We start from the raw sequence: 27,165 nt of genomic DNA on the forward strand, positions 1-27,165 counted from the left end.
GGAGAAGTTTTCTTTCTCATCTGTCTTCAACCTAAGAACTGAAAAGAAAAATGTTTTAGATTTTAACCTGAAAGCAGCCTGACACATGATGAATGGCGTGTTGATGCTGTTGTGCACTAACATGTTGTATAACCTTAACCCCAAACTCATTCAATCCTTGTTGTCAGAGTGCAGTATACACAGGTGATGGCTTGATTTTCTAAAGACGCTTGCGTCAGCGCCTGCCAAAAGGCAAGTCCAGCCCGGCTTGCTCTCTCTTGCGCTGCTATAGTAAATCTTTATGGTCAGAGATCACACCGCCTGCAGGCAGTCTCAATAAAAAAGTCACAGTAAAAGACAAATGCTTTTGTTGAACATGTCTCGAGGCAGCTGGTGAGTCTATCAGACAAACAGCTTCCCATCTCCCATCAAATGTCTTCACACTAACAACCGAGATGGATGCAAAGCCATTGATCACCTGACTGTTTTCTCTCCTGTGCAGGAGATTATCGTGCGAGTTTAAACGTTTAATTTAATTTTATTTCTCTTCTTTTTTTGAGCATTTAAATCAAATCAAACTGGAACGCGATTCCCTCAGTGTCCTCGCGACTTGCTGAATAATGTGGAGCACATTATGTGTTATGTGTGCTGCGAACTGTGCCAATAGAAGATTATATTGGGAACATTTTTTGCCCGATCATAAATGCCTTTGAGAATTTCTGAGGAGGTTAAATTAAATTCCACAAATCTACTTTGTACAGTTATGAATTGTGAATACTGTAGGTTGTTTATCTGGATGCAATTTTCAAGATATCAATTGGATTATCACCATTTGTCCTGTGTATGGTACTCAAGAGATAAAAGACCGCACTGCTATCAGCATCACAGCAGGGTGCTGCTCATGCCCTCTGTTGTAAATGGCTGACTTTCCTTTGTAGTGACACTGTTGTAGTAAAGCAGGAACGGGAGTGTCTGGCAGACGCCTCAGGCCTGATCGGCCCAGTGAAAGCAGATCTGTGAGGAGATAGGCCTTGAACAATGATAGGTGAATTGGGCACATTGAGTGGAGACATTTCTTCCACTCTAATTCTCTCAACAGGGTGACACTCAACCAAGCAGCCACCGCAGAGACCCACCGGTTACTGACAGAGGCCAAATTTCACTGCAGGACAGGGCTACAGGGGTTTCAAATGGGATTGGGCCAAAACTGAAGCAGATGTGTGTGGATTTAAAAGTTTTAAACCACCGGAACCTAAACTAACCTCCTTTTAAACTGCAGAATGTCACCATAAAGTGCAACAGTGCAAAAAGCGTGAAAGCGATCACCACGCATGACATTTAACATGGAAACGTGGACATCTTGGAAGTTTTTATTTTTTTCTTACTCACTCAAAGTCTAGAAAGGGTACAGTTAGTAAACTAATGCAGATATTGATCCCATTAAACAGCTACACTTAAAATGAATCAGTATTTAAGATGATATAAAATTTTCCAACCCTCATAAAGTAGGCCTGGTGTGTCCAAGCATGCTGATCCACTGGCCCCACAGTGGGCTGATTCACTCTTCTTCTGGTTATGGATCTGCAACCATGCGTGATCCAATTAGCATGATGAGCACCGAGCGTAGTGTGAGGCTAATGCCTGCATGTTCAGGAGAGTAAATGGATTGTTAGTATGGATTTCCATTTCCCCCCAGAGTCTTAACAGTTGGTGGGCTCTCTACAGGGGTTATTGGCATAGTTAAACCAGTGTGTAAATATATAGCCAAGCCCTCCTGCTCGGCTATATAGTTACACACTCTGCTGACATTGATAATGAATAGAAGCACCCTTTAGAAAAAGCTGGAAGTGGCAACATGCAATCTAGATGACTACAGTCTATAAGCAGTTTACATATAAACTGGCTACTGCTCTTTTCGACTTTTGTCTGACTGACAGTCAAAAACCAAAGATATAGTTTAAATTCTATATGTGAAAAGCAGCAAATCCTCACATTGTTTTATAAACAAAAAAAAATCTGTTATGAAAAAAGTTGGCAATTAATTTGAAAGGAATTTGACAAGGAAAATTTCCTTCCTTGCTGAGAGTTAGATGAGAAGATTGATACCACTTTTAGCAGATGGCTAGCTTAGCTTAGCATTTAAAGTGGAAATAGGGGGGGAAACAGCTCGCCTGGCTCTGCCAGAAGGTAACAGAATCCGCCTATCATTACCTCTAAAGCTCACTAATTAACACATTACATATTGTAAAAACAACACATTGTGGTTTTGCAGGGGGAATTACTATTTCTTTCCCTGGCAAAGTCACTTCTCTGTTAGCTGGCAACCTAATGGTGACAACAACACTACAGGAAGTGACTGTGCACCTTCGAGAAATAGATTTTGATACTGTTTGACAGAGGTGGGACAGCCGCTTCCCCCCATTTCCAGTCTTTCTGCTAAGCTAAGGTAACCAGCTGCTGGTGGTAGCTTCATATTTAACACACAAACATGAGAAAGGTATTGATCTTCTCATCTAAATCTTATCTACGCTTATTTCCAAAAATGTTGAACTGTTCCTTGTAATTGTTTCAGGTCTGCATACAGCAGCACATAACACTTTGTTTTATTAGTCTGTAACATGAGTCATATGATCAAACATATCCTTGACACCAGTTCAACAAGACTGAAGCAGTTTCTCAAGCCAAGGAGTGACGACATATCTGACAGTATGATTTATGTGTGTTTTTTAGTAAAACATATCATGACACATTCTGTATTTATTGTCTGCGCTATAATAGACAGCCTGCGGCTCTCTACAATGAAACAGTGTTTTGGTGAAATGGATCGCTGTGGCATGTGATTCTCATGTTTTCTATTCACAAGGAGGACAGAAGAGGGAAGAGTGCGCTTTTATTACGAGAGCTATTGTCTTCATTGTTTTCTCCAGTCACGGCGGTACAACCTTTTGCAAATTCCTCACGTATACAGGAGGAAGATTTTTGGATTTACAAGCAGATTCAGCCAAGCCACCGCCTCCAATGACAATGAAATCTCAACACTCAGCTGTCACCACACCAAGGCACACTGAATTCTTGTCTGTCAAGATGCTGAAATCGATTTGACACTTGTTTGTCTGTGACTGACTCCAGTACATGTGGCTGTTGTAGTTACAAGGTCAGTCATCCCCCCCCCCACCCTACAAGCATAACAGCCCTTTCATTCTCAAGGCGGATCCAAACCCTAAAAGGATTCAGCATCTCAGGGCACTCTGATCTGCAGCCAAATCACCAGGCAGAAAAGATTCAAGGATGTAGTAAATTAGTGACAAGACAAAGAGGAGGAATTGCGTGGTTCTGCCTCTCAGATTGTTACACAAATCTCTCAGCTGCTCTCTTGATGCTGCAGCATTAGAGAGCACTGATAGGATTTAAAAAGCCTCAGATTTGGTACACACATCCTCCCCTACTCTAAATATCACTGTGCTTCAGTTATTTAAATATGATCATAGACAATGTACATTAGGTGACAGATTTTGGCAGACTCTTCCACCACCAATTTGAAATAGAATTCATGTCCCACTCAGGATGAGCCATCATTAGGTTTTAATTCGTCTAATACTTAAAGGGTACATATTATGCTTTTTGTGATTTTATTGTTGTTTATATGTCTGTGTTAAACATAGTCAAAGTTCCAAACTTGAGGTGAACGTATGTAGAAATGCTCCCTGCAAGTCAAATACTCAGGCCTCAGACTGCTCTGAATGCTCTGGTTGCAACAGATTTTCTACATTGCCGATGAGCTGATGTTGGCTCGTCCCACATGCCCATAAACAGCCGTCTGTTCTTGTTGCTAAGGGTTTTCAATGTGTTGTTTGCATTGTCCACTCTCATATTTCAGATCAGATCATATGCCAAGATCTTTGCAAACTTCTTCTTCTTTTAACTCCCAGCAGACTAGGCACAGGAAGTGCATTGCCGCCTCTCACCGGTTAAAACCAACAACGCATTTGGTCTTTGCAAACAGAAATGATATATGTGTTTATTGCATATAGAGCGGGTAAGTGAAATCCGATCATAAGTGGTCATTCGAGACGCATGTGGAGACACATTCTAATGCCAGGGGTGAACTGACGTACTTAGAGCTGTCCACTTGTGATCGGATCACCCAAGACGCATGTTAATGCCAGGTGTGAACAGAGCTTCTCACACTCGTCCAGCTAAATCCGGCATTCAATCTCACATCGTCAGCCTGGGTGACAGCAGGCAGCAGAGTGAAATGGCTGCAAATGCAATGTCGGGCACGTTAAATTTTGGAGACAGTCACAGTTAATGCCCCTAACCCCATCAATTTGTGAGCAGAGATTGAGTTTCCAGAGCAGCGTGGAGCATGTGGTAAAACTGTTGACTGTGGCAGACACTGAATTTTGCTTTTTGAGGGACTTCCAGACCAACATAGTCAGAAGGCTCCAGGTCGTCTTGTCCATGGGACAGAACGTCTGACCTCCCCTTGTCAGAGAGTGCCTGTGGTTGACCTCTAGTCACACATGTTGTCATACACTCACCAAAGTGGGGGACACACATTATGAGTAAAACATACTCTCTCCTCTTTTACTCAATCTGCATTTCAGAGTCTTCGACGTACTCGGCTCCTGCAGTGAAGTCACTGTTTTCACAAAAAAAAAAAGAGCAACAAAAGGTTTTCATCAACCTGGAGCTCAACGGTAACCAAACTCCAGGCTTACTTCACTGAGCCCTGAGGAGAGCAGTGTTCACTTCATCAGGCTCTTAGAATAACTAGAGCAGCATCCAGACAGCACAAATCATTATATTATATCAGTACTGTGTTTGACTTGGTACAGCATGTAATAAATTAGATGGCAGAATAAAATATGCGTTTGTTTGGCAAAGATGAAGTAACTGATCCCTTTTTAAGCACTTTTACAATGTTGAAATATGTCTCTCCTTTGCATACTGTAATTCCCAGCAGTCTTTTATGGTATTTTGATCCAAGAACCAGGTGAACCGGGAAGAGAAGGGAGAAGAAACACACACTGCACAGTACTCAGAAAAATCAGTCTTTTGCTTGGCCATTAAACTGCTGCATCTCAAAGACACAATAGTTTTCTGGAGGCGGTGTTCCTTCTCCTTTCTGAACGTTCTGATACAGGATTTCATGCCGAGGGATCTCCTTCTGTAGTTGCTGAAGCAGCAACATTGCACAGTACCGAATTGCTGCTCTTTACAAGACATGGCTATCACGACTCTTCTCTCTGATATGGAAAGTGAGTCTCAGATATGTGAAATGCTTGATCTGCTCTTTGATGTGAAGGACTACACCAATCGCCTAACTCTATAAATAGCGTCAGTTCATGCACAGAGTTCTGTTCGTAAAGAGTATTTTCTAACTTTATGAGGCTATGTTATCAACTTCTCATATAGGAGGTATTACAACTAGATTTAAGGCCAACGGGCGATCATAAATGCCTGTTAAAGTGTGAATCGTATATCCAAAATGCTCCAATAATTCACAGCACTCAACACTCAGAAACACTTTTCATGCTGCAGAGCAAAAGCCGTGTTTTCTGCATCCTCCTCACCCCCATTTGCTCTTATTCATGACACAGCAGGGACAGCAGGAGTTTGCTCCGATTCAGCCTCTTTAAAATTAGATCACCCCTACAGCGGTGTGATTCTCACTCTCCACTAAATCAACTCAGGGCCGACTGCACTCCTCATCCTACAAGTCTCTCGAGTCTCTTATGTAACAGAGAGGGTTTGCATCTTATAAAATTCATATGGTGCTCAGCTGACATTTGTTTTGTTTATACTGTAGCATTTCAGGTGCTCTGAAGACATAATTTTACAGTTTTTCCAGCTCTGAAACTGAAATAAATCTGAATGTGGTTTTTGGGGTCTTTCCATTCACTTTTTTACCTCCTCCAACTTTTGCTCTCATCCTTTTCTCTCTGCAGATGAAGCTGTGGAACAAGTACAAGGTGACCAGTATCCCATCTCTGGTGTTTGTGGATGCAGCTACGGGGAAGGTGGTGTGTCGAAACGGTTTACTGGTGGTCAGAGATGACCCCAAAGGTGAGACTGGCAGCATCCTCAACCCCACACACACATACAAACATGCAAACACACACACACACACACTCACTTTGTGGTATGGTACATCCTGCTGATTTATTTTATTTCTTAACCTCGAGCTCTGACCTTAATCCTCTTTGCTAAATGGTTAACCTTAACCCCAACCGCCAACCATTCAACCCTAAATATCTCTTGTGTAATGAGGTAATAAGAAGACATTCGAGGGTCATGAGGACAGAGGAGCATAAATCAATTTCTCACACACTTTGTCTCTCATACCAGTCTAAACCCGCATTCTTCAACATTGCCAAACAGTAACAAACCCAACTTCACTCCCTCAGGGTTCAGATAAGACTCTCTAACTATTAATGTTACACTCTCAACTGCCCGCCCGCCCCCATTCCCACCCATAAAACAACAGCTGGCAAGAATAAAGTTCCCCTGAGGCAGATAACAATTATAATCCTGCACTTTACTACCTCAGCAATATCCACCTGACCAATGTACAGTGTAGTATAGCATATTAATATTATTGAACAGTATATATTAAGCAAATAGTACATTTTTATATGTTTTTTATATTTTATATGTTAGTCTATTATATAATTAAGCCATTAATTGTATTTGTTTCCTCTACCTACCTCATTGTTTTTGCATTTTGCGGTTTATGTTAAGTGGCTGCTGTAGCACTGTAATTTCCCTTTGGGATAATTAAAGTACTCTATCTAATCTATCTATCTATCTTATAATAGTCACAGTGCTGTAAGTGATTGAAGTATTGATAATCCAACTAAAAATAAATAATTTACGACAATATATCATAGAGTTTAGTTACACAACATAAAATTAGAGTAAGATAAACTTGAGAAATCAAAATAAACCAAACCGTATTGTTTACAGTAACCAAAGCTGAACTTACAAACACTGAGACACGACACACATGTTGATTGTCTGTAATGATATTTGCCAAATGCTTGGTCAGAGTTCGCTGTGGAGATACTGCAGTGCCACATCATTGAGAATTTGGCCAAAACATTTTTGCAATAACAGCCCCCCCCTCCACGTTTGTGTTGACGCTTCCGTAATTATGGTGCTGCATGAATGTTATAGCGTGTCCATGTCTCACTCCCTCATCTGCAAACCTATAATTTCTACACTTTGAAGTGGAGACAGAGAATTAACAAGAGCGGGCTTGCATTCCTTTCCTGTACAGAGAGGACGTCCTCTCCTCTGTGTCTGAGAAGATCTCAACACTTTAAAACGCTGCTCTTCATACCCATATTAGTCATGTGAGAAGGGAGAATAGCGGCACTATGGCGGCACAGCAGAGAAGCGGAATGGATTTTGCACGAGGACTGTGACAGAGTACGCTGTCTGGCTAATGAAAGCCAGTCCAAGCCTGCAGTATTATTTCCATGATTCATTAAATGTACTTCCAAACTAGATGTGGCTAGAAAAGAGATTAATCTCTGGCCTCAGTAGCAAAGATGAGCATTTGATTATGCCAGGATTTTCTAACAATACGTCCTCTTTCAAAGGAAACACTGGGTTATAGCTTTAGTTTCCTTATGTATATCTCTTAATTTAGCTATATCTATTAACAGTATGTATATTTTTTTTAAAAGACAGACTGAGAGCAGTTCCTGACGTGACAAATCAATTCATCGACGGTTAGAGGTGGAAAAGGACAGTAAAAGTTTGCAGAACATGGAGGCTGGGAGGGGCGGGGGAATGATTCGGGACCCTGTGCCTTTCACTGTCGATGAAAAGCCTGACTTGAGTGGCGGCAGACTAGCCTGCAGCATAAAGATGGAGTGCACTTTTACAATCAGGACGACAATAAAAGGCCGCGCCAGCGCAGTGCAGACGTGTCATTCCTGCCTAATGAAGCCCTAGACAACCGCGCTCACATAAAGAGGCCATTATGAACCAGGCATACAAGGTTTTATTTATGATTACCCCCTTTTTAATTCTGCTGAACCAAATGCATCTCTAGAGCTTGAGGGTAACAATGAAGACACCTTGAAAAGGAAATGAAAGTGTGAAAGAGAGTGGGAGGGAAGTATTTCTGGCAGCCTTCATTTGCTTGAGAGGCATAGCTTTCAGTCATCATTAAAACCAGATTTTGCATCTGTTGTGTGTTCCCAAAAGCAGATGACAGCAGTCACAAAAAAAGCCTGCAAGTGATGTATGCATGACAAGTGAACATGACTTTGATTTCTAATAGCCATGACACAGACAGAAAAAGTGCCTGTTGTTCTTCTACTTGCCTGAAACATGTTTCTCACTATGCTAGACACACAGTTCCAAGGATGACAATGTTGGTTGGTCGCCAGTCGGTCTAAAGTATTTTAACAGCTATCGACTGCCATGAAATTTTGTAGAGACAGACTCTCCAGAGGATGAATCCTAATGATTTTGATGATCCCTGACTTTTCCTCTAGCGTCTAGTGTTTTCTCTAATCGTTCTTTTCCCCTCTACTTCCCCACCGTACCCTTTCCCAGGCCTGGAGTTCCCCTGGGGGCCGAAGCCATTTGCGGAGGTGGTGGCAGGGCCTCTGCTAAGGAACAACAGGCAGACAACAGACAGCAGCTCTCTGGAGGGACACTACGTGGGAGTGTACTTCTCAGCACACTGGGTGAGTGTGGAGGGCAGAGAAAGAGGACAAAGAAACCACATTAGAGGTCCTGATTTTTACCTCTCTGGCCCCCCAACTCTGTCAAAACATTCAGGTCTCTGTGAGAAGAAAGGGTAGCAGCGGCAGAGCAGGAAGAGGTAGAGCAGTAGTCGAAACAGATAAGAGAGAGGAGCAGAAGGGTGGAGGTGACTTTAATGTGTTGTTGTGTTTACATTAATGGTGATTAACTATCCCTGTCAATCCTTTTACTACCACCTCTGGGCCTTTTTATGAAGTAAGCAGCAGTCACCACACCCCAATGACATCAGGCTATTGTCTCTTTCTGTGCTGGGCCTGTTGATAGCCAGTGAAGGTCGTGACTCAGTGATGCATGAAAGGCATCATATTATCCGTGGACTGTTCCTGATGAGATGCAACGTAAGCCACTGAGACTAGTCAGCACAGCAGCTGCCAATGCCTCTGCCTCAGAGACCAGCTTGTGAGATTTGTGACGCCTGAAGGTTGGCTCAAACCTCAGACCCATACGAGATTGAAAAGGACAAGTCACAAAAGCCATTATAGGAGTTTATTTGCGGTGTTTTTACACCACATTCCCCCCAGTTACTCATGTAAATCTATCCGCTATTAAAGTCTTTGTACAAATATGAAATGCCAGCACCTGGCCTCAGCATCCATTTACACAGAAATGTTGTTAAGTTTTTCCCCTAATGTTCTAGGGACCTGAAATGGCCCATGGCAGGGAAACATAACCTACAGTATATTTCACAGTGCATTTGCTTTTTATGCTTGCATCGTTAGGGAATTATATTTTACAACACAACTTCAGTTTAAAACCAAGTTCAGTTAGACACACTAGCAAACAAAAGCCCACATACAGCTTTGCAGTGATGTACCATTGACACCACACTGTGTAAAGTATAATGAGCATAAAACACAGCATACAGTGTTTACCTCTATGGCAACCGAGCAAGAAGTCCATTAATGAGCAGAGAATTGATTAAGGCTTTGTGCTTCCCACTCTTATTCCCACCATCCATTTTGTTGGTATGATTGTGTATGACTGGATCAATGAAAGTGCTTGACATACTGTATCCACTATAATCAACTTGAATGATGATGAATTATGCACTTAGTCAATAAATTGGAATAGGCGATGTACTTTACTACATACTGTATGTGATGAAATTATGAGAACCAAAATAATGTGCAACCTAAAAAACATTAAAGGTACACTAATCAATATTTTTATATTAACAACAGATCACATGACTACCTGCATGTCAAAGGGGTCACTCACAGTAATTAACCCACAGAGAATTATCACTCAACTGCAGCTCTGCGGATCTTTATAGCATCTTTTAGCTCATTGTGTTGGTTTTCTGGCCCACAACTTTGCTATTTTGGTTCAGTCTCATAGTTTCATTTTTAGCTGCTGCTGGCAGGTTCTAGTAAAAAAGCTCTAAAAATGAACAGTATACTACCTGCCCAGCACCAAACAGCTGAATGCCATTTCAGGTTTAACTCGCTGGTGAACATCAAACAGTGGAGCATTTAGCTGCTAAATGTTTGTTAGCCATATCAACTTTCTGAGGTATGAGGCCGCGTTCAGACCAAATCCAGCAATGCAGCACTTCCACGCAGAGTTCTGCAGAAGTGTGGGCGTGTCACCATATGGTCCATATGTATGACATATCTGATTGTACCACAAGTAGAAATACTAACCAGAAATTTCAACTTGCAACACAATACAACACCAAGCGAGTGCATGGCAATTTACGTCTTTGTACTCCCTCATTGTAGGTTTGTACAGCTCATCACAGCAGTGATGGGTCCCTCTTCCATCTACACAGGTCCTCGGTAAACAGCAGAGTAATACAATGCTACATGGTAAACAAGGTTCTTCTTTCCGTCAGCGCCTTTGGTCTGATTGCCCGCTTATGTGATTGGCCAGTGTAGCGCCTTGGCGGGTGACATCACGTTGCAGTCCAGCAAAAATTGAGCCTGGTTCAACTTCTTTGTTTGTTAGCCGCTGCGGTTTTTCACTGAGCTGTATGTAGTCCCACCCCATTAACGCACTGCCCCCATTCAAATGAATGGGAGGGCTGCTGTTTTTTAAAGCATTGCCGGATTTGGTCTGAACACAGCCTTGTATGTCAGTGTTGCTGCCCCCAAGTGGCCAAAAAAAGCAGTTATTTCAGGTTTAATAATCTGTTAACATCATAACAATATTAAAATCAACATATGTGACCAAGTGCCATTTTTTTATAGATGACTACTGGTGCTTCTATTAGATATTTTGCAACAAAGATCATTTTAGCAGTATTTATTGTTATTTAACTTGTGTTGCTTAACTGCAGCCTTTCAAACCAGGAAAGGGAAATATACAAGCCAATATGATCATGAATACCAAAATACCAAATTATATCTATCTCTAAAACACAAAGGACAGAGTTTTCACAATCTCACTCTTACCAGATAGGAGTTTCTAAAGGCAAACTTCTACCAGGTGGTTTAAAAACTTTCTGTAAATAATCTTGTATTTGCGTTTTACTATATATTCACTACTGGGAAAGCACAGTAAATAGTTTGAAAATGCTGACAGAGAGAATTTAGTGAGCATGAGAGCGCGGTTGGAAGTTAGACTGCTCTGTTTTCCTTCTCGCTGCCATGGCACTCTGATGTCATCTTAATGCCAGCCATACCACCACGCACCCTGCCTGATTGGAGTGTGGGCTCTCTAAACACACACACAGAAAAACAAATACTTTCTCAAGATAGAGTATGACAGCAGGATTAGTGTTTTAAGAGGTCTGTGCTATATATGAAAGAAGCATTTTGTTAAAAGGCGTTTGGTGAGAAAGTATGTGTCATTATGTGTGCTGTATCTTCACTCATTCACTTCCCTTTACATTTTCTTTTTTTGCACTTTCTTTCTCTTAGTGCCCGCCATGCCGCAGTTTGACCCGGGTCTTGGTGGAATCATATCGTACTGTCAAAGAGTCGGGTCAGAAATTTGAGATCGTGTTTGTCAGCGCTGACAGGTAAGATTCACTGTGCCAGAACATAGACCAGATTATATTTATTGACACGCACATCTGTCTCTGTCTGTCAAGGACACAAATAATCTGTTTCCTCCATTCAGCTGTCAATAGACACCACTGAATCAACATCTGTTGTGTTGCTGTTTGGTCCTTTCTACCCACTGTAGGTCAGAGGAGTCCTTTAAGCAGTACTTCAGCGAGATGCCGTGGTTGGCGGTGCCATATTCAGATGAGGCTCGGCGATCACGACTCAACAGACTTTATGGAATACAAGGTATTATACAGCTGCATCCTCCTTATATTGTAATGTTGCTTCAGATGTTCTAGCTCAAAGGAAGAAAGGGTTTTTGTTTTTGTTTTTTTTTTTCAATCTGCCTAGCCTAGTTATGTCACGTACTGAAACAGTGGCACAATGGCTGCCAGCTCTCTGTGCTGGGCAGTGAAACAGCAACACAGATTGCCCTGCAGCCTGAGGAATGTGGGCTGGTTATCAAGTTTATTGTCTCATTCACTGCGGAAGTGCTGTGCCTCTCCCTCTGTGCCTCCCTCTCTCTCTCTCCCCTGATTCCCTCCTCTGTGTGTGTGCAGAGGACTGTGGATGAAGTTAGCAAGAGCTGGCTCATGGCCTCTCCTGCAAAGAATGCGAGGAATGCGCAGAGGACGAGTCAACACTGCCCCCCTCCTGCACTCAAACCTCTGCAGTTCATGACGGCCCCCACCTCTGTTGCCTTCAGTCCACATGCGCAGACAAGAACACACTGACTCATGCATTATCTGTGCTCCTGGTTGGTGTCTGTTTCTGATAAAGCTGTTAATAAGGCAAGAAGATCATTATCACAAGGATGGTGAAAGCCAATGAGAAGGGTCAAACAAATCCCTCCTGAATAGAGGGCACATGAGGAGTGAAAGCAGACACAGCTGGAGAGAAGTAGAAGTCACCAGAAGGGCAAACACTGGTTAGAAAATGTCTAAAACATCCACACAACAAAAAAAAATCTCAGTGGGAGAGGGAACAGCCTGCGTCATGAAGCAATAATTGGAAGGAAATGACCAAACCACCTCCCGTGTTCTTGCCCATTTCCTCCCCTCCTCTTTTTGTCTTTCTCTCACACATCTTCTTTCTTCCTTCCCCAGGTATTCCCACGCTGATTCTGCTGGACACAGAGGGTCATATGATCACGCGACAGGGCCGCGTGGAGGTGCTGAATGACCCGGAGTGCCGGCTCTTTCCCTGGCACCCCCGGCCCGTGCTCGAGCTCAGCGAGTCCAACGCCGTGCAGCTCCACGAGGGGCCCTGCCTCGTACTGTTTGTGGGTGAGTGGACGGGCATTTATGATGCAGCACAGCTCCACACGGGGCTCTGCTTGGAGCTCTGTGTGCGTGAATGAAGTGGCATTTATGTAAAGCATATTGAATGTCAGACTCTATGGAAAATTCCTCTAGTGTCGAAAGGTCCAAAGGTCTGTGGAAAATGTTTCTAGTATTTATCTATCTATTTATATGGTAATACAGAAGGTGCAAAGAAGAATCATGCAGTAGGTTTGTGAACGGCATTGCAAAAACCACTTTGACCTGAATGCAGGACATTTTGCCGTGGCTATTGTGAAGACTGGCAGGAACTAAATGTCAAAGTTGGACATAACAAAACAGGAAAAAAGTAAAGTGTACAGAGATGACCATCAAAATTTGAGACCACCCTTGTGTCTCTTAAGGTCAGACCGGATTGTAAATCAAGTCTGAGACCATCTGTACAGTTACTTTCATCTCTTCACTCATCTGTCTACCAGTCATCACTCCTTCCTTGCCTCCTGTTTCACTCATCTGTGCATTTTCCCTCTTCCAGGTGGCTTCTTGGCATTTATTTCACCCCCTCCATTTTTTTCTGCCTTTTCATACTTTTAACATCTCTCTGTGTCTCTTACTTGGTTTGTTCAGACGCCGAGGAGGAGGGCGAGTTGGAGCCAGCCAAGGAGCTGATTCAACCAATAGCAGAGAAGCTCATGGCCAAGTACAAAGCCAAGGAAGAGGAGACGCCGCTGCTGTTCTTTGTGGCTGGAGAGGTGAGATAAGCCACTCAAAGCCACTTAAGAGAGAGTAAAATGCCATTTCACACAAACTTGCATGGCTCAAGTTGGGGTGTATTTTTGTGTAACATACTGTAACTCATCTGTGAGTGTGCTGTGCTCAGCAATGTGCTTCAGTCATCACATACAGATATTAATATCTTAGACTTTAAAAAGCTTGCTAGACTGACATCAGGCTGACAATTTATACACTGACATGAATTATTTTATATGAACATGTAGCATACCAAGCATGTCTGCTAAGCATTCCTTTTTTTTTTTTAAGAACTGTAACAAAGATATGCAACATGAGCATTTGGAGTCATGTTTCTGTCCACCTAGCAAAAGAAAGTCCAATATTCACTCTTCTTTTAGCTCTGTTTTTGGTTTCTAACAACTTCTGAGAAAAATATCAGACTCTTTAGCTGTTCAATGCTTCACTATATGTTCACCAACTAGTCGCTAACTGAAAATGACCCTTTGAGACATTAAAGCTGCAGGTCATAAAACCAAAACAATGAGCTGAAAGATGCTATAAAAGCTTCATACAGCTGAGGGGATCTCCAGAGTCATGTGATAATTCTCTGTGGATTTATCACTATGAACGACCCCTTTTACATTACACATAGGCCTTTGGTCATTTGTCTTATGAAAATATTGATCATATCAGTTTTAACATAATAAGTAGTGATATACAGAGATGCACTGACTACAGATGTTGAAGATAATCCACACAAAATGAAGAAAAGCAAGAAATCAGCAACCTCCAGCATATCTTATGCAGTTCTGTATTGTAATTTCCTACTTATCAGCCTACACCTATAGTAATATATCTGCAACCAACACCTCTGCAATTGTTGAAATGACAGCATTAGAGGCCCCTTTTTGAGCCTCTTGAACCTGCAACAGTTCAAGAGGCTCCTATCTATGACCCAGGATTCAACTAGGTGCCTCTACCATGATGGGTTGAACCAGAGCATGTCAGCAGATTTGCTCTGCTCCCCTACACTGCCTCCAAATCATCCATCCATCTCCTACTTTATCTCCTCCCATATCTCTCCTGCGTGGGACAAACCGTGCAGTTTTCATAACTCATGTTATCTCATGTTGTTCTGTCTCGACCTTTCCAGGACTGTTGGAGTTAGCAGCAGCAGCAGACATAATTACCAGATTAGCTGCCTCTCGTCAGTTCCCCTGCTCTCTGCCCTCCAGCTTCCCCTTTCCTCCCAGTTCTCTATGCCCAGTAGTCCAGGAGGACAGCACTGGTTTCTCGTGTCATACACCAAGGGCAGGCTCAGGTTTCAGACCATGGGGCATGCACATGTGTTAACTGTCTAACCCTGTGTGTGTCTATCCAAGGCTGCTCCACCCTGATGTCAGCCTTGAAATGTCATTGACATGTGTACACAGAACAGCTTTAAGTCTACAGAAAGACGAGAGTTGACATGATACTTTTTTCATACTGTTCATTGTGCGCTTGCCAATATTTATTTGACCTAACACAAAGCAGCATTGTTGCACTGGAGCTCAGAAGTGTCCTGTGCTTAAGCTGCAGTCTAGGTTTGCTTTGTTTCCCTTGTGGCACATACGCTAAGCCAGATATTTTTACATCCATGTAGCGCAGGTTTAATTTCCTGGCTCAAGCTCAACCGGCTATGAAATCACCAGGTTTCATTTCCAACTTGGGTTCATGGTCAAGATATCACTTCCTGTCTTGGGCGCTGTATGCTGTCGTTCAGAGACCAGCGCTTCCAGGCTCTGGGCTCAGACTCCTGCACCTTGGCCTGGGTTAGCCCTGGTAGTCGCACGCTCCTTGCCAGGCCAGCTGCTGGGTTTTCTGTGTCCATGAGACAGCAGTATGTTGGCAGTCTCTCAGGGGGAGCCCAGGCTTTGCCTAATGACACAGGATCTTCTTACCCTACTGAAAAAAAACTATAGGGAGCAGTTTACTAATTTATAAATGCAGAACGAAAGATCTTTTGTTCTTTCATTCTGCTGTGTACTGGCTGTTGCATACAAAATGAACACTAGCAGTATTATCCAGTCACATAAGACTTGAACAGATTTTTGTGGGAAGCAGTCGTCTGTGATTATGCTCTACAAGGCTTTGTTTCCCCGTGTTTGATTTTTGTGTGTGTGTGTCCTAAACAGAATTATTGCTTTGACTCTGGATTACAATGGTTTGCATTATACACTCCAGGGCTGCCTCATGAGCAGTTATTTAATTCTAAACACATTGAAAGTTTCTTGTTTCTTGTATTAGCTACAAAAAATGCAGTGAAAATAAGCTGGCCTAATCACTACAGCTTATGTACTTTTTTATGTAGGCTTACATATACAAATCATGCCTTTATCTATTTATTTTTAGCCACACTGGCTCTATCGGCTCTGTCAGTCAGTCTGTCCACTCCTGAATGAATCCTAATGACTTTGGTGATCTGCTGACTTTTCCTCTAGCGCCACCATGAAGTTGACATTTGTGGATTTGAGGGAAATGTCGACAATGATTTGATGCATTTCCATGGAATTTGGTTCAGACATCCATGTTCCCCTCAGAATCCTTTAACTTTTTAGCCAGCACCATCATTAGATCAAAATTTCTATTTGTTCAATACTTATATTTATGAAGAAATATCTGCAAAACCAGTAACATTCCTATCCCATGATGGTGAAATATATAAATATGTATACCAGTATGTAGGTCATGAGTGGTGCTGCTCATTTTCTTTTAGGGTAACATAAAAAAAATCCTGCCTTCATCAGTTTATTTTTATCTCGGCCAAAAAGTTTTGTATTTCATGTAGCTTGAGAGATGTTCTTTAGTTGTATAATCTCTTCCACTCCATCCCTATTTTGGAGCAAAAACTAAAACAACACACTCAAAATAAAATGGTTGCAGCTCCTGAACCACAGTGACTATATGCAGTAATAAGGTCTTGCCGGAAAGGAAGCCTCCCAAAGAGTCAGTCAAAGTGTCTCCTTTGTTGTGTTTTTGTCTGTAAAAGTTGAGGGCAGTATGAGGCTGTAAACTAAATACCTGTGAATACCTGCCTCAAATTTGAAGAACACAGTATGACTGTTTTAGTGTTTGTTTTTTGTTTTTTGTTTTCTTTTTCATGATAAGGTCTAGGCGGATTTCCAAGGACATTTAGAGACTCCATAGGTCTTCCTGATTACATCAAAACCACAAGAAAGGGAGAGAGGGACAACTAGTGGACACCACTGTTCTAACATAGTTAATGAGGTTAAATCTGCTGAGTATTTATCACATATTTGTGAACACTAGGCAATGATGCTTTAATTTTCAGTATGTCCTATAGCACTATAGACTGATGTGCTATAGGGAATAAAAAGGGCAGCTTTGGGTTTTAAGGCACCGAGGTCCCTGGTTCGAGTCGGGCTGGGTACCTACACTGCGTTCCCCATCTCTCTCCCCTCATATCCTGTCATCCCTCTACTGTTTTCTCTTTAATATAGTACATTCAAAGATAATATTCAAAATTTCATTCCTCAAGATATCAAAGCCGGCCAGTTTGATGGACGCGGCCCCGCATCCGAGACCAGTGGGGAGCTTTGTTATCATTATCAGTTCAGGTCTTATCACACGGTCATCGTCTGTGAAATGCCACAGTGCATCAATAATCAGAATAAGCCTGACATGGCCCAGCAGGTTGCACACAGTAAACACACGCTGAGCCTTATCACAGCAGAGAGTGCAGGCTATAGCAAAGAGGCCCTTTGTCTTTTTTTTGTTCTGAGCCAAGCTGCGGGGTGGGGAAGGGAGGCGGAGGGGGGGGGGGGGGGGGTCCTCTGGAATGGCTGCACCTCAGTTTACACAAGCCACACAAAAGAAGATGCATGACTTCCTACGGAGGCGAAGGCCAAAGCAGAGATTATATCTCCTCATATCGTAGAGGCTGGAAAGGCCACGATGACAGATTTCGGAATTTCTCTCTGTGTGGTTTCTTTACACCGTGTGTCCAGATGATCTGTGATCTACGTATCGTACGGCTGCAAGAGAGGGAAGCAAGGGAGAGATTTTATTTGTAGTAGGAGAATAAAGCAGTATTTCTCTCATAACAGCATTGTCCATAGTGACAGTTTACATCTGTGAGTATTAAGTGGTCAATGCATAGTGATTTGCAGTGTAATAAAATGGGCTCCGTTCAGAGGAAGTTAGCTCCCTACAACAAAATACCACAGTGCAACTCATCTATTCCATCTGTTAGCAGTTTTGCAAAGTAGAGGTCACAGACTTCATCTTGGCATACTTATCCTTTTTAGGTAGCAGTACAGCCAAGCTATTCAATGAGAAGTCTTGAGAGCTGATTGTGTGGTTTCATCCATTTAGCAAGAATAGCTGTGGATTTTGTGATAAAAGGGAGAACACAACAGCGAGGCTTGAGTGTGAGAATATGTTGCAGGAAATCCATCCAAAGTCGCTCTCTCTTTGACTTTGTTTTGACATATGAATCAGTATCTAACTATTAACATCAGAGGCTCTCCTGCTATGAAGCCCAACTCTTTGTTTTAGTGCCACCCTCTGGCCCTTTCTTGTTAGTTCTGCATTTTCAACATAATCTTTTCCATATGATACTGATCTTTAATCTTCGCAACTCTCCCTCTGAGCCAGCGAGCTTAGCGGAGGGGAAACCAGGTCATGCTGTCATGAGGAGCGGAGAATGTCTCAAATGATAGTAGCGGTAGAGGAGTATCCCATTTAAATCCCATTTAATAAGTGAACTGTTTGACCTTACAAAACATAGCGCATGAAATCCATTTGAGTCAGAGAAGATATGACTGGAATAATGGATCTCTGTCAAGGTAGGAATGCCAACTCCAGATTCAAGCCTGCCTGGAACTGAAGCTGAATTGCGAAACAGTGTAATTTCTTATTTAGTCTCACTAATTAATGATCCTTTTGAAGCTTGTTTGAAAGTTGCTGCCTGCCTGCCTGCCTGCCTGCCTGGTATGAATTAATTTCTGTTACCTATGGCTACAGAGGTTGTAATCCTGTCATGTTAAAGGGTGAAGGGTGATATCAAGCCTCTGGCAGAACATGGGTGAAGCCCTCTCACAATATCCGCAAATGGATAAAACTGGAGTACCCACCAAACCCAATAGTAATCTATTTTGAACCTATTCCTTCACAAGTTTGTGCACTGCTCTGTCTCCTGCCCACACACACTGTTCAAATGCTCTGATGCATAGACCCCTGCCTTTGCACACAGCAGGATGAGTGACTAAGCACCAACTGTCTGGTCTCTCTGGGCAGGCTGCCTGCAGAAAGACGGGAGAAGAGAGTTTCACATTCTCTTTCAAGAAGTGCACATTAATGAAGATTGTGCCAGTTAGTGCTGAATTTTACTGTATGTGGTTATCTTAATGTGTTAAAGTAAGTTTTAAAGTAGTTTTCTTCTCCAAAAGCAATTCTGAACTGATGATCAGCAGAGAAACACGTAATTTAGAGTGACTTTTCTCCTGGAAGGCTTCCAGTGGTAGACTTGCATGTTTGAAGTTAATTCAAATGCCATGTAAGGAATGTTCCATTGTGATATTACACGTAATGACTCCTTTTTTCTTTGACCACAGGATGACATGAGTGACTCCCTGCGGGACTACACTAACCTCCCAGAAGCAGCGCCTCTGCTCACTATCCTGGACATGTCAGCCCGCGCCAAGTATGTCCGCGACGTAGAGGAGATCACGCCAACCGTAGTGGAGCAATTTGTCAACGACTTCCTGGCTGAAAAGCTCAAACCAGAGCCCATTTAAAGAGGAAGTCCAAATATAAAGTGGACATACTATATGGGACTCACTCCATCATCAAACCCTACGCCCCTCACCCTTCCCAGCCTCCTATCTCTCCCACTCTCCCCCCTGACTCTGTCAGACTGTTAGAGAGATGTCTCACTTTTTACTGACATTTTAACATTTTTTTAAACATGTCCTCTCTTTCTCCTGTGGTGCCTTGCATTGACTATAGTCCCTACAGTAATATATATGGAGATTCTGTTGTTTGTTTTGGCCTCAAGAAAAGTATTTGTATTTTTTTTTTTTCACTCAATAGCATTTCTGAATTCTAGAGAAAACCAGAGAATTACCCAATGGACCTACTTATTCAGCTATTCCTTATTACTTTTGGTTTCTGAACAGTGATGAGAAAGAATAAAATGATTGCAGCATTTCACATGTACACACACTCAGTTGGATGTAGCCGTAAGCCTTTATGGCCATGTTTAAAAAAAAAAAAAACTACAACAACAGTATGACAGGTGCACATACAGTAAAGAACACATTATAATTGCTTGTAACAGACCAATGACTGATGTTTTGAAGCCCCTGTGTCTTGTGTGTTTATGGTGTGAGTGAAAGTCATCTCTAGCCAGTTGTTAATGGTGGTTCTCATCTCAAAGTCATTATGGGGATTTTCTGTGAAGGTCCCCTAATGAAAAAGGCCAGGTAATTTCTGAAGGCACAAAAAAATGGCATTTGAAAAGTGTTGAATGTATAAATCCCTATATTCTGTTACTCCCGGGTTGTATCCTCAGTCATGACTTCACACCCATTAAAAATTCACTGGCAAGCAAAAACTTCTGTTCCTTTTAAGTTCTATGAATAAAGTTAGCTCTCTGATATGTAAAATGCACACAATGCAATGACTCGCCAGCTCCTTTGTTAGAAGACTCACAGTTTAGAGGCTCAAAGAAACTCAATGCAAATCCTGCATTTATTATGGGAGACGGTATGCAGATTGACTCCCTTTGTTTAAGTGCAAACTGCCGGTGGGATGGAAACGTTTTTGACCTCAGTGGGTCTTGTATGCATCTGACATTTTTTCAAAGACATTCAAGTCTGCACAGGCAGAAGAAAATCAAGTTGTGGACTGACATAATGAACCAGCAACAATTTTGATAAATCATCTGAGTTATTTTTTTAAGCAAAAATACCAAATATTTCCTTGTTCCAGCTTCTAAAATATCAAGATTTGCTGTTTTTTTCTTTGTCACTTAAAAGCTTTTGGTTTTGGGTTGATGGTCAAATAAAACAAGGAATTTTAAGATGCTACCTTGGGCTCTAGTAAATTCCATCTCTTTTCTGACATTTTATAGACAAAATGATTATTCAAGAGAATCAGCAGATTAATCAATAATGAAAATAATTTTTAGTTGCAGCCATAAAAAATACACACAAAGCATAAATTATTCACTGCATGAATTCAAACACATCACAAATCCCTGATTGAAATTCAGTGTTTTATTATTTGCAGAACAGGACGTACATTGGACATTTAAATTATTCTGTTCAGTCTTTGGTAGTAAGAATAAATGGACACAGGAAATCTTACACAATACTTATATTTAGAGGGAACATCATGAAAACTGCCGCTCAGCTTTAGATTTCCATTTCCTTCCAGATGTCTGAATTAGCTTTAACAGTTGTTTCCTGCCCTCAAACAAAAGGATACTGGCAGCCATGGCTGAATTCAAGCTGTCCACATCAGGAACGATGGGAATAAACAACCTTTGACCGGCGGTTTTCTCTGCCAGCTGGACTGCTTCTAGACTGAGACCATGTGTCTCACCACCTATCACAAGAGCAGTGGGACTCTGAGCCCAGCTTTCATGGTACAGCTTGGAGTCCACTCTGGGGAGTGAAAGTCCTTCATCTTCACAATCGGTGTCAGAGTCCAGATCGTATTCCTCATAGCGCATGTTGTTTCGATTATTCTTTGCGCTGATCCAGCCGTAGTCTCCTGCTTTGGAGGGTTTGTGAGAAGCATTAACTTGTACGTCCCCAGTTTCTCTACTTTCGTCACAGCTGTTGTCAGCCACGTGGACAGTCACAGGTTTTGGGAGGTGATTTTCGATATCATCCCAGCTCAAACTGGGATAAACAGGAAGACGGAAATGAGCGCCCATTGCTCCACGCAGTACTTTAGGCTCCCAAGCATCAACACAACCTGTTGGTGACAAATAAAGAGGTTTGAAAAATGACGAGCAAAGAGGCAGGGCCATTCTCTAGAGATGGAATTCACACTTTTAATTGATTACATGAGCATACCTTTGGTGAGCAGGACATTCTGGCACCCAGCAGCAGCAGCACATCGTAGTATAGTCCCAAGGTTGCCAGGGTCACGGATGTTGTCGCATATCAGGGACATTGGCACTGAATGACTTGTGTTTACAAAGTTCAGCCGTGATGGGTCCGGGCGAGAAAATATGGCTGCAGAAGCAAAGGTAGAAGTCAACAACAAAACAGAGTATCTGTACTTCATAATGAACCACAAACAAAACATGTGACCCCTTACCTATCACTCCTTGTGGGGCCACAAGGTCAGACCAGATCTTGATGTCCTCAAATTTGACTTTGACTAAAGTGGCCCTTTTCAGCTTGTCTAAGGGGAGCTCTCGGAGCCGATCCACAGTACTGAAGAACACCATCTGTGGGATGGCGCCAGCGTTCAGGGCATCACAGATCAGACGCCTGCCTTCCAGAAGGATTTTACCCTGATGCTCCCGAAACGTCCTGGAACGGGCAACACTCACTACCCTCCTGCAGGACAGGCGAGAGGAGGGGGGAGGCAGAGGTGGATAACAGGCAGTGTCAACTGTCAGTGCATAAAATTATTATTATTTTGGAAATATTGCGAATTATAGAAAGTTAATCTGGCCTATATTATCATAAAGGAGTAACTAAAACTGTTGACTGAGAAAAAAATTACGGTACATACACTCAGTTGCCAGTTTATTAGGTACATGTATTTTTGTTGTTTATTAGATAGTACAAAAAGTAACACAGTGTTATACAATAGTCCTGCAATAAAGCCAACCTTCACCAGGGTTGTAATCACTTTCAGTATAAACTGATTTAGAGGTGTTATTTCAAGTTTATGATCATTTTTGAGGCTGTAGTTTATGAGACTGTTTAGAGCTGTGACGATAAATAACCACATTACCATTACCGTGGTAATGTGATGCCTACTGCTCATTACTGTTATTACTGCTTTTTTTTTTTTAAATATCAACCACAACTGTCATATACGGTAGACCATATATGACAGGGGGAGGGGTCGATGAACTGCCAAACCACGGGGACATGTTGCTTTTCACAATGGTAAGAAAAAATCCATGCCATCACAGCTGTAGTATTGTTAAAATATTTTGTGTTGTAGTGAAAAAGTGCCTCTAAATTGTATCCACGCTTCAATATATCTATGAGGGTGGACCAAAACAAACGAAACTCACAGCACAATTTAACACAACCACAGTTTCCAGCCTCCAAAATGAAGTTGAACCAACTACTTTTTACCTCAGTTTCAACAAAAACAACTTAAATGAGGGTAAGTTCCTTTTCGCTCGGCACACTCGGTACAACACATCAGTATGGGGATTCCATCCTCGTGAGACCAACCTTTTTTAAAACACCTGAAAAGGCCAATGAGGAGAAGTCCTGCCTTCCTCTGGGGCTACAAAAGACCCTGCACAGTCTCTGCTCCTCAATCTTTTTGCACTTCACCTCACATAACCTGACTCTCTTAGGACCCTTGCTAGTGATTTAATTGCCTGCTTGGAGGTCATCTAGCTCTTTGCCTAAGGTGTCGCTACCAAGGCTCTTCACACAGCGGTTATTTAGTTTTCTAACTGGCTGCTTTGCCGTGTTTAGCCCAGCTCAGTGCCATGGCCGACTCTGCCTCCTCGCCAACAGCTAACTTGGCTTGCAGGAAATTATTTTCTCCTACAGAAGCTTGCAGCAGTGAGACATAAATTGCCTGTTTTCTCTGACTGTGTACAAGCTCACACGGTCCTGGGCATCCCCTAAAGTACCGCTGTCGCTGCTGTTCACCGAGTTCTGTCCACCAGCAGAGGCTGTGAATGTTCAGCAGACTAGCTGCAAGAGAAACCTCTTGGCAGGAATGACGAGCATCGAATTGGAACATGGGAAATGTAGTTCACAGCTAAGTCTCCAATTCAGGGAGCGTCCACCACTATTCAGAAGCATTGTAACCATCCTGCGCCCCAGTATTAAGAGAGGAAATCCACTCTCTGCTGGAGAAACAGGCTCCAAGCATGGTCCCCATGAACAAAGCTCAGTTTGGATTTTACGGCCATTACTTTGTAGTAACGAAAAAGGAAAGAGGTCTCCGTCCTATTTTGGACCTGAGGGTACTAAACAAATACCTGAGAAAGCTCAAGTTGAAAATGCTGACATTACACCAGGTAATGCAGTCGGTTTGACTGGGGAACTGGTTCATGGCAGTGGACCTATTTTCACATGCCAATATTACAGAGATACAGCTGGTGACTCACCCACAGTCTCTGGGATCTGTCATAAAACAGAGCTGTCTCACTCCCACCCAGAAAATTTGTTTTCTCGGTCTGGATTTGGATTCTACAGACAACCGAGCCCGGTCATCATCCCCCGGCTGACCGCTCTCAACCGATGTCGGCCTCTGTTCCAGCCACATCACATTGTGCATCTCCATCAGTGCCAGCGCCTGCTGGGACTGGTGGCCTCTATGATTCCAGTGGTGCCTCTGGGCTTGCTGATGATGTGAAAATTCCAGCGCTGGGTGCAGGCCAGACAAATGTTCTCCTTTTAATCGGAAGATGTAGGTCACACCATCGTGCATTAGGGTCTGCTCCCATGGAGAGATCCAGCATGTTTGCGTGAGGGAGCCCCTCTCAGCTGGGTTCTCTCATGCATTGTGGTCACCACGAATGCATCCAAATGGGGCTGAAGAGGCCTTTGCAGGAACGCGCATGTGAATGGGACATGGACAGATGAGGAGAGGTCATAGCATATCAATCTGCTGGAGCTCTATGCTGTGTAGCTGTCACTAAGGCAATTTTACAGTATGGGTCTGCTTTCAGGACAGTATATTGTAGTACACAGCAACAATAAATGTGTAATTGCACACAAACAAACATGGTGGGATGTGCTCTCTTCCCCTCCTCTCTTTGTCTCACAGCCTACTCTCATGGAGCCACATTCACCTGCTGTCTCTCAGGGCGACACACATCCTGGAAATACTGAACAGCAGGCAGACCTTCTCTCCAGGGGTTTTCCACTGGCAAGAGAGTGGACACTGCACCCCGATGTAGTGGAACAGATATGGGGTTGGTTTGGCAGAGCCACCATCAATCTGTTCACCTTGAGAGAAAACATGCACTGTCCTATGTTCTTCTCGCTACAGGACAGAAGCGTGCCTCGAGTTAGATGCGCTGGCTCATCAGTGGCCTCGGACACTCCTGTACGCGTTTTCTCCGGTGGCACTGATCCAGACCACACTGGAGCATGTGTGCATAGGGAGATTAACTATGATTCTGATCACCCCACGTTGGCCCAAGAAAGCATGGTTCACAGAGATCATTTCTAAGGAGACCGTGGAGCCTCCCTGTGTGCAGAGACCTACTGTCACAGGCCCAGGGCCAGATTTGGCACCTGCACCCCAAAATCTGGGATCTGTGGGCCTGGCCCCTGAAAGGGAGAAACTGACAGCAACAGCGTTGCCGTCCCCTGTCTGTGACAGTCTCACTGGCTTTGAAAAAGGTTCTTCAGGTCGGTCTGAGGAGGACACATTATACTGATGTACATACTGATGTGTTGTACTTGTTTCCCTCCCTCAGAGAACATTGGTTTTAAGCATAATCTCCAGATTTCTTGCAGGGCTGTTGTACTATTTGTTTTAGGTACTACAGGTGTGATAAACTGGCAATGAAGTGTAAATTTCAAGCAATGAATACAAAAAATGTACAAAAAGGTGCATCTGCTTTACTATGTTACAAACTATAAACACATAAATATAGAATATGAATGGAAAAACTGTATGAATTATATTAAACGATAGGTTCACAACTTTTCTGTCAGTCTGTCATAAAACAACAGTCAAGTGCCCATATGAACACTGAAAGAGGTTTTCTTCCTCCTGTTCATGCTGGCTATTAAAAGATCCCCTTCAAATGTGTTTTCAAAGTAAGTGATGGGGGCCAAAATCCACAATTTGTCCACAGAGTCATTTTGTGAAAAAATGCATTTAAAAGTTTACCTGAAGCTCATATAAGGCTTCAGCAGTCTGAGTTAGTCACTTCAAGTCAATATCTGACACATTTACAGTCTTTTTAGTATAAAATTCCCTCTTTGTGTTTCCTTGGACAGTGTTTCCCTGTTGAGCTGCGGTGGAAGTATAGTAACAAAAAGGGGGACCTTGGCACAAAAAAAGACTATAACGTTGAAAGATATCTGCTTGATTTGACTAATTTGGACAGCTGAAGTTTCATATCATCTTCAGATAAACTTTAAAATACATTTTTGCACAGAAGGAGGACTGTGGATTTTGTCCCCCATCACATTATGAAGGGATCTTCTAGTGGCCAGTATGAACAGGAGGAATGATTATGGCAATGTGTGTCAATGTTCATTTGGGCCCATCACTTTCGTTTTAAGACAGTCTTGAAAAATTGTGAACATATCCTATAAGGGATGCATCACACTGTTAGTGGGAGATTTGATCAAAATATTGGGAACATTGGGGTCAGTGTCAGTATTTAGCAGTGACAGGAAGGTTAATGTATGATATATCACGATCAACTTGAAATTGACTAAACTACAGTGTTTTTTTCTTTACACGTTCACTGTAACCTGATAACTCAACACACTGTGACACTCACGCCAGTCTTTTATCTCCGGGGAAAGCCCTCTCGAAGCGGAGCCCATCAATCTGATCCTTTGTAGCAGCTACATGAGCATACTTCATGGGTGACTGCACGCCGGTCCTCGGCCTCACAAGGTCACTTTCTCCGGGATGCTGCGCTGAGGTTACAGTGACTTTCGCCTCCTTTTGCCTCTTCATGCTTTGCACTGCTGGCTCAGACTGCTTCAGCACTTCACCTGTCTCGTTTTCGGGAAGTAACACTCTGACAGGTTTCCTTCTCAGTCCACGCACATACCTTTTTGACTCCACAAGAAACCCGTTTCCCCTTGATAAGAGAGCATTTCGCTCTGATAAGAGAAGATTTATCACGCTTCTTGTATAGGTAGCTGCCATTTTGCCCCGTTTCTTCTTCGCTGGTCTAACAGAATGCTGTTTCTAACGCAAATTATCCTACATAGCGCCACCACCAGTTCGCCTTTTTTTTTCCTAGGATGGCGAAGTCATGACCCGCCCTACTCTGCGTCTGGTTGGCCAGTACTTGTTGTCTTCGTTGGTTGGGTTGGTTAGGTTTAGACATGAGGAGTGAGATTGGTCAGGGTTAGGGTAAGAATATCAGGGTAAACCAATTAGCCAATTAGAGGCGCGGTCCTGACTTTGCCATCCTAGAAAAAAATATTGCCTCCAGCTCTTCTTCTTTGAGTTTTAATGGCGGTTGGCAA

The 27,165-nt window shown here is 42.7% G+C and overlaps 2 protein-coding genes across 3 annotated transcripts in view; one reads left to right on the forward strand and one right to left on the reverse strand.

Annotated features, from left to right (window-relative positions):
* Positions 1 to 20,368, forward strand: part of nxn (nucleoredoxin) — a 58,838-nt gene extending 38,470 nt beyond the window's left edge. For both annotated transcript variants that reach the window (XM_067595074.1, XM_067595075.1), the window contains exons 2-8: positions 5,931 to 6,048; positions 8,554 to 8,687; positions 11,628 to 11,728; positions 11,896 to 12,002; positions 12,863 to 13,042; positions 13,664 to 13,788; positions 19,384 to 20,368. In XM_067595074.1, coding sequence (XP_067451175.1) covers positions 5,931 to 6,048; positions 8,554 to 8,687; positions 11,628 to 11,728; positions 11,896 to 12,002; positions 12,863 to 13,042; positions 13,664 to 13,788; positions 19,384 to 19,566 — 948 coding nt within the window. In that variant the 3' untranslated portion in view covers positions 19,567 to 20,368. The remainder of the gene's footprint in view (positions 1 to 5,930; positions 6,049 to 8,553; positions 8,688 to 11,627; positions 11,729 to 11,895; positions 12,003 to 12,862; positions 13,043 to 13,663; positions 13,789 to 19,383) is intronic.
* Positions 20,369 to 21,033: 665 nt separating this feature from the next.
* Positions 21,034 to 26,879, reverse strand: mrm3a (mitochondrial rRNA methyltransferase 3a). Its single transcript, XM_067595073.1, has 4 exons — positions 26,463 to 26,879; positions 22,103 to 22,347; positions 21,856 to 22,017; positions 21,034 to 21,754 (listed from the first exon to the last, which is right to left on the reverse strand). Exons 1-4 carry the CDS (start codon positions 26,837 to 26,839, stop codon positions 21,165 to 21,167), a joined length of 1,374 nt encoding a protein of 457 aa, XP_067451174.1. The 5' UTR covers positions 26,840 to 26,879; the 3' UTR covers positions 21,034 to 21,164.
* Positions 26,880 to 27,165: the final 286 nt, after the last annotated feature.

This window comes from Thunnus thynnus, chromosome 7, assembly GCF_963924715.1.
Source record: "Thunnus thynnus chromosome 7, fThuThy2.1, whole genome shotgun sequence".
NCBI lineage: Eukaryota > Metazoa > Chordata > Actinopteri > Scombriformes > Scombridae > Thunnus > Thunnus thynnus.

What these genes read in the sequence shown, in the direction of transcription:
- mrm3a (XM_067595073.1), bottom strand. Translation starts at nt 26,839, where the DNA reads ATGGCAGCTACCTATACAAGAAGCGTGATAAATCTTCTCTTATCAGAG. An exon ending in GGCCCCACAAGGAGTGATAG is followed by an intron (nt 22,018 to 22,102) that starts GTAAGGGGTCAC and finishes TTGCTTCTGCAG; the next exon opens with CCATATTTTCTCGCCCGGAC. An exon ending in GAATGTCCTGCTCACCAAAG is followed by an intron (nt 21,755 to 21,855) that starts GTATGCTCATGT and finishes TGTCACCAACAG; the next exon opens with GTTGTGTTGATGCTTGGGAG.